The sequence below is a fragment of the Mixophyes fleayi genome, chromosome 8, assembly GCF_038048845.1.
Source record: "Mixophyes fleayi isolate aMixFle1 chromosome 8, aMixFle1.hap1, whole genome shotgun sequence".
Lineage (NCBI taxonomy): Eukaryota > Metazoa > Chordata > Amphibia > Anura > Limnodynastidae > Mixophyes > Mixophyes fleayi.
This window is the reverse complement of record NC_134409.1, coordinates 44,549,234-44,565,213: the sequence shown is the minus strand read 5'-3', so window position 1 is coordinate 44,565,213 and position 15,980 is coordinate 44,549,234. Positions and strand designations below refer to the sequence as shown.

Below are 15,980 nucleotides of genomic sequence, written 5' to 3'. Positions count from 1 at the left end.
TTAACAGCAAACAATGTAGTTCCCATGGAGGGAGAACAGCAAAGTTATCACGCATCTCACCGGTTTAGTTCCATTCTGATCCTTGTATACATGCGTTTCCCTTGGTTACTCCTATCTGTTGCACAGCCTGGTGTTCCTCTATCCTCGGACGCCATCTTGCCAAGCATTCTGTACATGCGCAACCCTGGAAACCTTTTAAAACCTCTGCTCCACGGTGATAGGAGGATCACCAGACAGTTCCCTTTACAAGGGTCCTCCTTCTTTTTATGGGTGTCAGATCATCAGGTCTCCCTACCAGATAGGAAGCATCTCCTCTGACTTCTGTCCGTGCTCTTACTTACCTTTTATTCCTGTCTTTGCGAGTTAAGCCGTTCGTTCATCGGCTGCAGCTTCACTCATCGGATTGGTCCTGTTCCAGAGTTATAACACCTGTGTGGATCTCAGTGCTTTTGCTCTCTGCAGTTCATTGCTTCACAGCATTACCTGTTCAGCTTATTCCACAGTCAAGACCTGTGACCTCACTGCAGAGTATCGCTCATCATCGGTCCTGTTCCAGAGTTATAACACCAGTGTGGATCTTAGTGCTTTTGTACTCCGCAGTACATCGCTTCACAGCTATATCTGTTCAGCTTATTCCGCTGTTAAGACCTGTGGCTGTACCACCTGCTCAGCCTATCCTTATATCGAGATTCGTGGCTATACTGCTAATATTTGCACAGGATCTGTCCTGTTCCGGAATTCCATACACCTGAGGCTACATTTCATTCTGCCTTACAGTTACTACATGGTAGAGGACCACAACCTGCGGTTGAGACTAGCTAAGACCATATTCCCTTCCGGGAATCCCTGGTGAATACCTCTCCTCCGTTAGACTCCGCATCTCTGTGTGGGTAGCTGTCACTTAAGCAGAGATCAAGCCCATTCCAACTATCTGGCTTTCGTGCCAAAAATGTTCATGGGAATCTAAGTGAACACATAGGTATCAAGTCCAAAGGATCCCTGCATGATTAAGGATCCAGACGAAACATAAACAGACAAGTCCAGATATCAGCCTTGACAACAGGAGAAGAAGTAACTGAAACTGGTGAACATCCAAGAAGGAATCAACAAAAGTTCCATAGGTGGACAAGGGGATCCAAAGGAGACCAACATCTCACGTGATAGGAGGTGATTTTGACTTGGAAGACTCATAGTGTCAGACTTTTTTCAGAGCCCTCTGAGGCAAAGGGGTAGCACTATATTCAGGTGAATGGGCAGAAGATGATGTCAGAGTTACACGCCAATAGTGTAACTTATCAGCTCTGGTACCTGTGAAACAAATGGGTTATCGATCGATAGAGAAGAGACACACTCAGTTTTTTAGGGCTGAATGAGAATCAATTCTGACTGCCCCCTAGTCAGAAGGCTTTATTTATACATGAAAATTGTGCTCGCAGGCACATTCGTTATCTAGAAACTATTGCATTTTCTCAAGAGAAAATTAGACATAGTCTCAACAGAAAGAGTCTATACATCTATTATTTCACTTCTCAGGGATGCTGCTGTAAATGTCAAGGCCTGTAACTCCTGTAACTCCTTATCTTCAAGGACGGTCCATAGCCTTAGTCTCCACCACGGCCTCTGGGCGTATTGCCAAGCTCAGCATATTCACATGAGAAAGAAACAGAAAAGCTGGTGTCAATATCATATTCAGAAAAGCAATGAAAAGCATCTTTTATTTTACAAGTTTGATCAATATATGTACTTTTTACCATATTAACTTTCACAATGATTATGCAGGGTTCAGGAGATTTAATTTCTGGAGTATTAGTCGGGCATCATCAAGGGTTCTAGCTGTTAATTTTCATCTTGCTATGTGTTTGTTCCTGTGTTTTAATTGATTATTAGATCTTAAATCAGGGTAATAATTGAATATGATAGATATATCCAGCAATAGGAGCAACATTGACATGGATACTCATACCAAATGAATGGATGATTTTATGTATGAATGAGAGAACTCAATGAAAGATGTAGGATCCTACAGTGCATATCTATAATGTCATTTAAGAGTGGATTATCTTCAAGGAACAGTATTCAGGGATCTGAGAGTAATTTAGTCCAATAGGGAATAACAAATATCCTTATATTATGTAGAGGGACTATTCATGATTCATTACAGTTACTAGAGGAGGTTCTTCTCTGTATTATATAGCCAATTGCCGATAAAATCTATCAGTATGAAAAAAATAGAAATTATCATCTGAAAAATTGCTGGAGGTGCATTGTCCTCATCTGAAATTGGTGTAATCGGAGACTAATAATTTGTACTGGATAAAAACAGGAGATTAAATTATTGAAGCATATATTGTTTGTTTATAAATTTTACAAGCACAGAAGCGAGACTTAGCAATTTAAAACTGCTACTTTCATTGCACTTTATTGCTCTATCACGTTAATTTACTTGTATTGTTGTTAAATATTTTGCTACACATGATGATTCAGTTATAGATCAAAAATATATTTTTCTTTTTTAATAAATATCAATAAAAGTTGACATTTTGCTGAATCACAGAGTAACCCAAAACAAACAAATTTTCCTCTTTCTTCCTTTTGTCTTAAACATATTCAAATTAAAATGTGTGGTTGCACCCCCGAAAAAAAGTGGACGAGCAAAAACTACTACAGATGAGGCAACAACAATTGCTGTGATGGTATCATTTTCAAAGAGCTCACAAGGAAGCACTCGTTGTCTGTCTCGTGATGTGGGGTTAATCATACGGCCAGTTTGAGAATTTTTTGTACACATAAAAGGCACCCTACAAGATTCAGATGTTGCAACACCTGACTGAGAATGCCCCATCTGTTTGGTGGAGTTTGCACACTGAGTAACACATCAATTTCAACTGAACAGCTTTTGCTCGTCCACTTTTTGGTTTATCTGCAACTGATCCGGATTCTTTAAATTTGTCAAGGAGTTTGTCAACTGCACTGTGACTAATGGGGGGCCTATTTGCTCAACGTTGGTTAAAATCATTTGCTATGGCACGTGTGCTTTGTTCTCCAGATACTAAGACAATCTCAGCACGATCTGTTTGTGTTAGTGCCATTGTCATTAATTTCACTACCTGCAAATGAAAACTCATGTAAAACAAAATTACGTTAAAACAAAGAACACCATTGCTTTTCTTATGGAATTCTGCATCTGGTATGTCACATGACTACCTTCTCATTAAAAAAATGAGTTGCATCCAAGATGGCCGACTTCAGGGTGGCCACCACATTGGCCACATACCCTAAAAAGCTTTCCACCACACCCAGACCATATGTGTAGACACTGGATTAATATTTCCTTACTCATTTCCATTTTAAAAGGATGTTTCCACACTTATGGACAACCGTGTATATTCAGTAGATAAATCGGCATGGTTAAATCATGTAAAAATTCATACTATCAATAAGTCTAATCTACAAATTTAACATAAAAATTAAAAAATATTATTACAACTACTTCAGTAGAGAGAGAAATATTTTGTATTTGAGCATATTAACATAAGAAGGGAGAGTAAGTAATTTATGTATAAAAAACGATCCTTTCCCATCAAAGTTTCATATATTAGGGAAATTCTAATGGCCTTTCTCAAATTTAATTGGCATAGCAAACCTCCAGCTATCCAGATTTTACCTCTCCATACTTTAAATCATTAAGTCAAGCATGTATGACTTAACAATACAAAATAATTGGACATCTTTAATTTATATAAAACAAATTTTCCCTTGTTTAAAACTACTCTTTTTTGAATACTTCCAAGACAGAGATTTCGTATGTCCCTACCTCAAGTACTAACTCCATTTTAAATGATTTGCCTTAAATTCCCAGTCATCACTTTATTATGTACAAGTTCATGTCAACTTTAATTCTCCAGGGCGTCAGGAGCGAAAATGGGAAAGGATCCCTGGGCCAACATCTGATGAATGTGGCTAGGAGGCAATATTGAGTTAAAAAAAAATGACTATCCCGTATATTAGTGGCTAAAAAGCCATAATAGCTACAGACTTGAAGCAATCTGATCTACCATCCATAACAGTGCTTCAAAATTATATTTGACATATTGCATGCATGGAAAAAATAATGTGTTATCTGCACAATAAGTAATCTAAATTTTGTGGTGCAGTATGTATTAAATTCTCCCTAGACACTCAAAAAGAGGTTTGGCTCTCATCAGGCTTTACAGAAGTGGAAGTTGCTCAATCAATTTATAGGCTCATAGCAGGTGCTTGAAAGGGTGGGGTTGTCCTGAAAGGAGCAAACACAGAGAAAAATCCCCCAGCACACTGCTATAGCCAGCAAAGGAGCTGCAATTTTTACTTGTACATAAAAATGCAAAAGTCTCAGTTGCACACATTTGCAAATGTATGTTTGAGCCACCCGCCACTCCACGGCGCTTTTTCAGGTTTACAATTATCCTTGAATTTGTGATATGTACTGAATTTATTGAGATATACGAAGAACTTTTATATATATATATATATATATATATATATATGTTTCTATAATTTATAATATAAACTTTTATACTTCTCTTTTTGAGGAAAATCTGTAAAATTTCCCCTATCCCTGTCCTCTCATTCCCCCGTCACCCCCCTCTCCTCCACACACATATAGAAATATTAAAGTAAGATACAACAATATTTCTTTATTGTAAATTTTTATTGTATGTATGTACAGTCTTGGCCAAAAGTTTTGAGAATGACACAAGCATTGGTTTTCACAAAGCTTGTTGCTTTAGTGTTTTTAGACTTTTTGTCAGATGTTGCTATTGTATACTGAAGTAAAACTGCAAGCATTTCATAAGTGGCAAATGCTTTTATTGGCAACTACATTAAGTTTATGCAAAGAGTCAATATTTTCAGTGTTGACTTTTCCTTTTGAATACCTCTGCAATTCACCCTGGCATACTGTCAATCAACTTCTGGGCCACATACTGACTGATGGCCATCCATTCTTGCCTAATCAATGCTTGTAGTCAGTGGGTTTTTGTTTGGCAACCCACCTCTTGAGGATTGACCACAAGATCTCAATGGCATTAAGGTCTGGGAAGTTTCCTGGCCATGTAACCAAACATTTTTGATGTTTTAATCCCCGAGCCACTTAGTTCTGACTTTTGCCTTATGGCAAGTTGCTCCATCATGCTGGAAAAGGCATTGTTCGTCACCAAACTGTTCTTGGATGGTTGGGAGAAGTTGCTCTTGGAGGATGTTTTGTACCATTCTTTATTCAAGGCTGTGTTCTTAGGCAAAAATGTGAGTGAACCCACTCCCTTGGCTGAGAAGCAACCTCACACTGAATGGTGTTAAGATGCTTTACTGTTTGCATGACACAGGACTGATGGTAGCGCTCACCTTTCCTTCTCCAGACAAGCATTTGTGCAGATGCCCCAAACAATTTGAAAGGGGATTCATCTGAGAAAATGACTTTACCCTAGTCCTCAACAGTCCAATCCCCTGTACCTATTGCAGAATATCAGTCTGTCCCTGATGTTTTCCTGGAGAAAAGTGACTTCTTTGCTGGCCTTCTTGACACCAGGCCATCCTCCAAAAGTCTTCGCCTCACTGTGCATACAGATGCACTCACATCTGCCTGCTGCCATTCCTGAGCAAGCTCTGCACTGGTGGTGCCCCGATCCCGCAGCTTAATCAACTTTAGAAAATGGTCCTGGTGCTTGCTGGACATTCTTGGGCACCCTGAAGCCTTCTTCACAACTATTGAACCTCTCTCCTTGAAGTTCTTGATGATCTGATAAATGGTTGATTTAGGTGCAATTATTAGCAGCCAATATCTTTGCCTGTGACACCTTTTTTGCGCATAGCAATGATGACTTCACAAGTTTCCTTGCAGATAACCATGGTTAACAGAGGAAGAACAATGATTTCAACCACCACCCTCCTTTTAAAGCTTCCAGTCTGTTATTCTAACTCAATCAGCATGACAGAGTGATCTCCAGCCTTGTCCTCGTCAACACTCTCAGCTGTGTTAATGAGAGAATCACTTATCTGATGTCAGCTGGTCCTTTTGTGGCAGCGCTGAAATGCACTTGAAATGTTGTTTTTGGGATAAAGTTCATTGTCATGGCAAAAAGGGACTTTGAAATTAATTGAAATTCATCTGATCACTCTTCATGACATTCTGGAGTATATGCAAATTGCCATTATAAAAACTGAGGCAGCAGACTTTGTGAAAAATAATATTTGTGTAATTCTCAAAACTTTTGACCATGACTCTATATTTTCTTTCTGGAATAAACCAAAAATTTACCAAACAAAAGTCCTTAATAACACATAGTATTTATAAATAAATATAAAATATTACTGACAAAATAAGGAACTTAACTAATATTTCTGTTAAAAGTGCTGCTAAGAATCTGAGAAGAGAATTAACATAATCAGAGTTAATAAAATCTGTATAAATCATATATGAAGAGTGTATATACAAATACTACACAAAATGATACTATACCTTCCTTTGGTGTGGGCCAATTCCCGAAAAGATTGCTTCAAAACATCATCCCAGTAGTTTGTGGTCCCGCTGGTAAAATACAGGATTGGGAACTTGTATCTAGAACGCTTGAAAACTTGAATATACTGAATAAGGGTGTGTTTCTGTAATTCACGCCTTAAATCTGCTCCACTTTGTTTTAATAGTATATATATATATATATATATATATATATATATATATATATATATATATATATATATATATATATATATATATATATATATATATATATATATGTTAACCCGTGCATGATACTCATGCATTCTAGTCAAATCAAGCTACTTAAGGTTCTTGTCATGCATTTGGGCCATAGCCCAGGCCTCAACCACCAACCACTACCCACTGTCGCCCCCGGCAACCACCAACCACTCCCAACTGTCACTTCTCCTTCAAGAAATATATATATATATTTTTTAAATCTTTATAAACACTTTTAACAATTAACAAATTAAATTAACAAATTAAAAACATCTTAGTATACCAAATTTCAGCCCTTTCTGAATTTTTTTTTTTCCACACACACTAAGAATTTAGTAGGTCAGTGTATAACTCCGCCCAGCAGGTGGCGCTGCAGCTTGGTTTTATTTTTTCCACACACAGGCAGACTAACACACGCCACTAGACAGTTATAATATATATATATATATATATATATATATATATATATATATATATATATATATATAAATATTGTGCCTTTTCTTTGCTTTAAAAATATACAGCATTTTTTAGAAAGTTACTCTAACCCTCTCAATATACTGCCTACAGCATTCCCTTTCTCATTACTTTGTGTGTAAGCACTCCTCTCGGTGATTGTAGGTAGAGGCTCTCAGTGGTCTTAGCTGTGTATATAATATTGTTACCAAGCAGTAATATAAATGTACTTCTTGTACGGTGAGTCTAGTTTCCTTATTCTTTTCAATCATATACTCCTTCTCTATCTTTGTATGCTCTGTTTATGAACCAATCAGATCATCAGAGTGTTTACAGCAATATGAAATCAGTGTGCTGATCTTGTGTAAGGCCGTGACCTGTCCAATCATGCAGTTATTTTAGTGAGGACAAGGCTGTATAATGTTATAAGGACGAAAATGGAAGCAAGCCAGAAGTTGCAGAACAATGGACTTAGTTACCATAGGGCCAAAAGCTCTTTGCCTGGTGATAAAGGGTGTTTTAGCAGGGCTTTGTCCTATACATCAAGGGGACAACGCCATATTCCATGCCTGTATTGCAGAGGCAACATAAACGTGTCATATAAGAAGCCAACATAATCTTGTTATCAGTTCTTCTATACTCCAGCTCACCTATCCAAACTCAACTCAAAACATCAATGATAGCAACTAGTGGCTTTTTTCCCAATCTTTTACTATATGAACAGTTTCAGAAAGCCAATGACGGTGCTGTTCTTTAACATTTAATGTTTTTCTTTGTTTTTCAATTGTATTTGTTTTGTGTCCTGCTTTGCTAAATCCTGGTTGAGCTGACCACTGTTTTATCTAGAAATAAAGCTTACTATCACCTCAGATGCTAACATTAGTTTTGTTCTACAAGAGACATCCATAAAGCAGTGGAACTATAATCTCTTGTTTAATTTAATGTGCATGTCTGACATTTTGGAATGCATGTTTGTGTGCAGAATGTGCTTCAGATGATTCCAAAGAACACCCATCGGCCATCCTGCTTCTTCATAAGTCATTTTGTGCACAAGCCTAGTGCAAAGAACACACAGATATTCAGTAACTTCCACATGTGCAGGATAGCTTACACAAATGTATTTTGTAAATGACCAGCTGTTTGAAATGTGAAAGCGTTTGTAGATTTAGATTTGATTAGCTGGGATTAAATTATGATCATTCACTGTGTTTTTGTTACAGAACTGGACTATTTACTCCAGATATGGCATTTGAAGCAATAGTAAAAAAGCAGATTGTAAAGCTAAAAGGACCAACTCTGAAATGTGTTGACCTAGTGATGCAAGAGTTACTTAATACTGTTAGAAAATGCACTTCTAAGGTATGTTTGTAATCCAGATCTAGCTATCACATTGTATTGCCATCACATCTAACAGGCAAACATGATCAACTCAGTGTAATTTGTAACCTGTTATGCAGCAGGTGTACAAGTCATAAGGGCCAATGACAAAAGCTTAGTGCAGCAAGTGCAGCATTTGGTATCCAATGATCAAAATAATGTCAACGGTAAAATGTTAATCCATGGTGAATCGCAATTGTGTTTTGAAGGATAGTTGGCATTTTTAAAAAAAACCTGCTATGCTTTCTTAGTCATAGGTTTTTAACTTTTTGCACATTTACAGCTGTTTCGTGAAGACCTAGGGAGTGAAGGGTGGCCATCCGAAGAGAATTATGAAAAAGTTTATGGCTGAAACTATTAAATAAAATATTTTATAGTAAATACATCTCCTTGTTAAAGCTATGCTGCTTTTACAGAAGAAATTGTGCACACAAGCCAAGTTCACAAAAAACACAGAGATTTGGTAACTTCCATATGTGCACAGAGTAATGTATAATGTAGTATTTTAAAGTGAACAGTAGATAGGGTTGGGAGTGGAAGTGTTGAATGGAGGGTAAATAGGAACAGGTGATGTAGTAACGGAGCTCTTGTAGAGTCATGAAATGGGAGAGTGAGCCAAAGTCAGTTCAAACTCAGTTTCAGCTCTTCATACTTGTGTTGGCTGAAGAAGCCTTGAGCAACCTTGAAAGCACAATGATGAGATAGAAAGCATGGGGAGGGAATGGCTTAGCAAGTAGCACAGCAGGATGATTAAACAGAGGGGATGTTGCAGGTAAAATAAACTGACAGATAAAACAAACTTTCATGAGCTGAGAAGGAAAGAGTCCAGAATAGACATCTTATGGTGTGAAGCTTGCAGTCAGGGAGAGATGGAAGCATCAGGATTAGGATATGGAGTTTCAGGTGAGTGCTGACTGTTGTCCTTGTATAGCTGTGATAATGGGTAGGCTGTTCTTCTCCTGTGCATATCGGTATAACTTTGAATTATGCTATTTAAATCTTAATACACTTGTAACTACACACTTTGAACTACACACACTAGCTATGCAGCCATCCCTGGCTTGCAGCCATTCTACTATGATTATATATGGCTAACAAACAATCAGATCCTCAGTAAACTCCCCCTGCAAAGACTAGCAATAATAGTTTTAAACAAACAAGCATTGAAAGGACAGCCTACCACGGAGTTAGAAATAAAAATGCACTTTCTTAATACAGATCAGACTCTGGTGCAGTAAGGTAGGAATAACTACCATGGAGTTAGAAATAAAAATGCACTTTATTGATACAGATCAGACTCTGGTGCAGCAAGGTATGCTTTAAGCGGCTATATTATATGGTTGTATAATAGATACTACAGTCATCCAATAATCAACTGGCTAGCAGTTGTCTACTAGATATGACAGCATACTGAGTAACTGTGTGGCCGCAAAGTTCATGGCCGCAGCTAATAGCTGTGAGGCGGGTAGAGGATATTCCCCAGCCATTCCAACTGTGTTTTATACTATTGTACTGGCCCTTGGGGCAGTTGTCCCACCCAGCCAGTCCCTTGGTTTGCCAGGCTTAAGTATGTACTTCAATTGAACTTGTACTCCCCCAATCCATCCCTCTTGGTGTAGTGCAGCTTCTGTTAAACTTTACATTCTATGCTGTTTTACTATGCATGCATATAGTGGACTTTTGTTCCTAAGAGTTGGACTTGCTCAACTCTAAATCAGCCATTGTACAATAGATGTCATGCCCAGAAGGATGTACATTAGGTGTAGCTGGTGAGGTCTAATTACCTCCATCTTTGAGGCAGTATAAACATTTAGCCATTTAGCAAGAATAGTAATGCTTTGCCTATACTCGCTAAAATGAGAGTGTCCCAAAATCTTGAAGTTTATTAGAATATCTCATCACAAAACAAAATCTTCATTTTTAAGTTTGCACGCAGAAGCAGGAACATTGTATCGGCTATCCTTATAGAAATAAAGTGGTGAACAGCGCTGAGATGTAATCTAAAAAGTATATGTTACAGGAAAGGATTCCGGCCGGAAAACAATTGAACTAACGTGCACTAAAAAACAGTATAAAACAAACAAACAAAACAACTAAAGACCAATTTTTAGTTGTTTTGTTTGTTTTGTTTGTTTGTTTTATACTGTTTTTTAGTGCACATGTTAGTTCAATTGTTTTCCGGCCGGAATCCTTTCCTGTAACATTGTAATAAATTCAACGATAACCCCCCTTTTTGGTCACACATGTTATACTTTCCAGTGCCCAGAACCTGCATTACAACAATATTATTCCTTTTTGGGAGGGTAGGGATTCCCTCCCACACGTTTACAGGTTCCATTTGGCTGCTTTACATATCTATAGATAGCGCAACCCACCCTCTCTGTTTACTTAAAAAGTATATGTACAGAAATGAAAATACACCTAACAAATGGCAGACAATAGTGTTCAATTAAGGAATTGGCTCCTGTATATATTAAAAGTAAGAGCCAGTAAACGTTCTGATTGGTTAAACTAAACAGCTAAAATTAATCACTTTATACATTACTATATTTTTATAAAGCCCACTTATCTTCTGGAATCATTATAATGATGCAATAGCAACATCACCCGTAGAGGTAAATTGCTTTAAAACTGAAATTTTATTTTAGTTGAGGTATATTTTTACTCCTTTAAGTTCACCACAGAACTACAACTTCTAGTTAAAAAAAAATGAAAACACACTTGCTCAAGATCATCAAATTTCAACATTTTATTCAAATAACAGCTATCCCTTTTCTGCTTATGTCCACCCAGCTCCTCCCAGCACTAGAAGCAAACATTTACCCCTCTGCATTGGATGCCAATTTGCCTCACTAATCTGTGTTTGAGCTTATGTAAACAGGAGCCACATAATATTATAAAGGATGAGGAAACAACATTTGCAGTGCACCTCCACATCTATTTTGTAGACTCACCTGTATTTTTAAATTAGCATAGCTCAGGTGTGTACAATTTACTGTTAGATTCAGATACTGGTCAGTCAAACTATGGAGTCAACTTGAACCTTTTAAAGTGTAAACATATTCTGAAAACAGACTTAGTTGAAGTACTATTCACCTTAAAAGTATTATATTTTTTATTTTAGCTTTCCGATTATCCAAGACTTTGTGATGATACAGAACGTATAGTAACCTTATTCATTCGTGAAAGAGAAGAGAAAACAAAAGAACAGGTATGTATAAAAGTTCCTGGAGCTTGACTACAACTACAGTTTGTATTCATGCAAGACTACAATGATGAGTATTGCATAGTATGAAGAAATCAAGCACAGCGTCCGTTGCTACGTTTCACAGTAAATCATGCATTTTTTTAAGGAATTAATTCGGTAAATCAGTGATACCTAGGGAAGCAAGGGAAAGATTATCTGCACTTTAACTGCCCTCAAAGCAGCTCTGACATGGTCAAGAGACCTTGGGTTGAGCATACAGCATCTCAGGTATGGTAAGTCTCAAAGTAGAAAATAGTAAGCAGAGAGACTCCAAGGCACAAAAATATACGAAAGTAGTGTAGGAATATGTAGGGACCATTATGATCTAGGGAAATATGCATACAGTAGGTAATTTAATCAAACATTGAAAAATTACCATAGACTGTATCAGTAATGTACTGTACAAAATCACATAACTTAAAATTTTGGCCAGAAATAATAGCTAAATACTAGGCAATGTGACCATATATACCTAGAATAGGTTAATAATAAGCAGTAGTCTAATATACCATCTGAAAATAGAGTACTAATGTCCTTGAGTGTTCGCAGGAAGTGACTATATTGGCACAGTTCAAAAAAACAGGTAAGTAGTAGTATTAATGAACACTAATGTCCTCATGCAGCAAGGATTAAATATAGGGTGTTTCCTTAGGTAGATCCATGGCCGGGAAAAATAAAAATAAATGAATTACAGTTTGTGTAAAGCTGAACTTCAAGGGTGAAAGTAGAGCACGCAAAGTCAGCATGTATGAGCGGTGGTGATATAGTTCAAAGTGTCAGTGGGCACTTACATTATCATTACAGCCTTATATGAGGAGTTTTCCCAGTGGACCCGTCTCTACCTCTAGATGCATATAAATAATAGCTGCTTACTGTTGTTTCTCAGAGGAACAGGGGTCTCCTCTTATCCATTTAGGCTTCATTTCTTTTCTCTACACAAATGGATAAGGATCATCTACTTTTTTGCTCTCTCAAAGTTGAAAATATGTTTCTGAAATTAATGTAAATATTTGTTATTGTTTTCTACTTGAAGGTATTACTCATGATTGATATACAACTGTCTTATATTAACACCAATCACGAAGACTTCATTGGCTTTGCTAAGTAAGTTTTATGTCTCTTTATGTGTACTCATTCTTCTATTTCTTATTTCTATTTATTTTTTATATTTTTGTTATCTACCTTATGGCAAGTCATCTGTTATCAGCACAATTTCGTGATTTGGAAGGTTTTGCATAGTGTTCTTCAAGGGGTTTTATGACAGGAAGTCAGATGTGCATAGAGACATGCATCCCCCTTGTTCAATAGCTTTATCTCAAATATATGTAGTTCTGATATTTTGCGGAAACTTTTACACACTGTACATATTTTCAATGCAATTTAATGTTTATCTAGATGCAGCTTTGATTTCAAAAGATTTCCACAATGTTGATACAAACAATGGTCTGGAAATAAAGTTTTACATACATGGGTTATCATATATAAATTTAACGCACATTTCCCTTCTACCACTCTTTTACATTTTAATGTTCTATGGGGGGAATTCAATTTGCTGCGTTACTCGTGAAAGTAACAAGGCCTGCACACTATTACTGATAATATGGTATTTTTAATGCGCACTTCTGTTCACGGCTCTCAGAGCTGTGAGCGAAAATGAGCGTTGAAATTACTGTTAAATTTTGTGGTTTTGCTTAGTTTCAGTTGTTCCTGCTCTTACACCTGTTGTTACACCACTGAATACTTTTTTACAGAGAGGGTTAAAGATTTGTGACATAGTCTCCCTAAGGATGTGGTGGGTCTTGTTTATAGTAGTTAAATAATTAAAATAAAAATACATGGAACACATGGAAGGCTGTTGTGAGGTTATATAACTAAAAACACACAAAGGTCCAACCCTACCAATGAAAACACACACTTACAAAGAAACCAAAGAGGTAATGATTCCTTTTTGCCATCAACTGTTAGTTTATGTTTAGTCAGAGTGACAGGTATATTAGGGAGATTTATGATGCTGTCAGTACAGTATATGCTGAATTGTTAGAGGTCGCCTAATTCTGCATAATAATTTCCAATGTGGCAAGCTTTTCTTTGTTAATAATGAAGACCGTTTATGAGAGTACAAAATAAAGCTCTGCATTTTGTGCAAATGCAAGTAGTTGTGCACTTTTGTTATACATAACCACATTTCAGTTTTTGGAACCGAAAAAGCAATCTACAGTGAGCTTTCATGGATTGAGGGTCCCGAATGGAAATGCACATGGTGGAAAGTAAAAAAAAATGTGTCTACAAAGACCAATTACCACTTTAGGACCACCACCATCTTTAAATTTAACATTTCTTGGTGATTCATCTGACTGCACAGAGCAGCAATCTGGGGCTTCTGCTAGGGGTATCGCCAAGTTGGCAAAAGTATACACTAGGTGGTAGTGCAACTTTAAAATACTGCTCAGTTTGGCTCCACTTATGTCAACATAGTCATGAGAGTGAGGGGACATTGGGACTGACTTTATTGCATGTGTTACTTTTTTGTGTGTTTGAATATTTATTTATTTGATTTTTACACTTGTTGAAATGCCCGCAGAGATGTATGTTTCCTTAAAAGAGTGTGTGCTAGGGAAATCCCATTGTAGTTGTAGGACAACACTTGTTTTCAACATGTAACAATGGGTTACATTCAAGTCCTTTTGCAAGGAGGAATATTCTGTGCTGTACCCGAGTAAACAGGGAGCACTAAACGTGCCTTCTCTAGCCATTGGATTTCTTGTAAATAATCTTATATCAAAAAATGCAATCTAATTTTTGCTTTTTCATGCACGACTATACTATACAGTCAGCACCAGCACTTCTTATCAGGAGACGGAAAATTATGTATCCCCCACATGCTATATAAATAAATGATGATGATGATGCCTCAAATTTGTATGTTTATAATGTATGCAACTTAAAATTCCTGTTTGCACTGAGGGAGGTACATGATTTGCACCTCCATTAATAACAATTTGTGGATGCCGTACTGTTATAAAAATATTATAAATAAGAAATTTGAATATTTTCCAAAATTACTTGCGTATATCAGTGTTATCTGGGTAATGTGGAAATATTGAATTGAACTATAGTTAGGACAAAAATTAAAATGCAAACCTAAGCTACAACAGTCAATGTGTTCTGTATTGTTTAGATAAATAAAAATATACATGCTGCAAAATATTCTAAAATAGGTTGTTATTTGAGCTAATGTATTGGTTGTCAAAAAGGGTGAACTGCAAAAATGCAGTCATACAGCTCCAATGCTGTGCTATGCATTTTCATAAATGACCCTTAGAGAAAACAAAGGGCTAGATTTACTAAACGGCGGGTTTTAAAAAGTGGAGATGTTGCCTATAACAACCAATCAGTTTCTAGCTGTCATTTTGTAGAATGCAATAAATAAATAAAAGATAGAATCTGATTGGTTGCTACAGGCAACATCTCCACTTTTTCAAACCCGCAGTTTAGTAAATATACCCCAAAGTCTTAAATGTATAATTGGAAATTTATATAGATGCTTGCTAAAGGGACAGTAATGATTGATGTCATTTGTTAGTGCACAGCAAAGATGCAATCAGCAGAAGAAGAATCCAGCAAGCAATCAGGTAAGAATAGTATATATACTTTATACTTTTTGTGTTAGTGCTTTCACTTCATGGTCCTCAGATTATTAAAGGTAAGTCCACTTTTATGGACTTTTTTTTCTTTTCTTTTGTGCTATACGAAAAATAACCTCTTGCCTATCACTAATATTGGGCTAAATACAGTCTCTAGTAGAGTATAGGTAACTGCTATCTTTTTCTGCTGAGTCTCAATCCTTGGGCCTGCCTATGACTTGACTTGCCATATATCCCATCATCCACCACCTGCATTTGCAGAGGACTGCATTTGTCTTAATAGCTGCAGAGTCTCTCTAATATTCTATTTTAATATTGCAACATCTAGTGTTATATACTGTTGTTTGCTTAAAGAACATGTTTTATTAAATAATAAAGCTACATATTGAGGTCTAAAAAGACACAGCTTAAATTGTACCTTTCTCATTATCCTGTAAATGATTAGTTTAACAGTTTTATTTTTAAACAATATCCATTGTATGGCATTCCATGGCCATATAAAAGCACAAGGTCGCTTGCA

The 15,980-nt window shown here is 36.7% G+C and overlaps 1 protein-coding gene across 4 annotated transcripts in view; it reads left to right on the top strand.

Annotated features, from left to right (window-relative positions):
* The window catches only part of DNM3 (dynamin 3), a 399,791-nt gene that overhangs the window by 76,359 nt on the left and 307,452 nt on the right, over positions 1-15,980 (top strand). For all 4 annotated transcript variants that reach the window (XM_075182456.1, XM_075182455.1, XM_075182457.1 and 1 more), the window contains exons 10-13: positions 8,413-8,551; positions 11,694-11,780; positions 12,850-12,920; positions 15,400-15,448. In XM_075182456.1, coding sequence (XP_075038557.1) covers positions 8,413-8,551; positions 11,694-11,780; positions 12,850-12,920; positions 15,400-15,448 — 346 coding nt within the window. The remainder of the gene's footprint in view (positions 1-8,412; positions 8,552-11,693; positions 11,781-12,849; positions 12,921-15,399; positions 15,449-15,980) is intronic.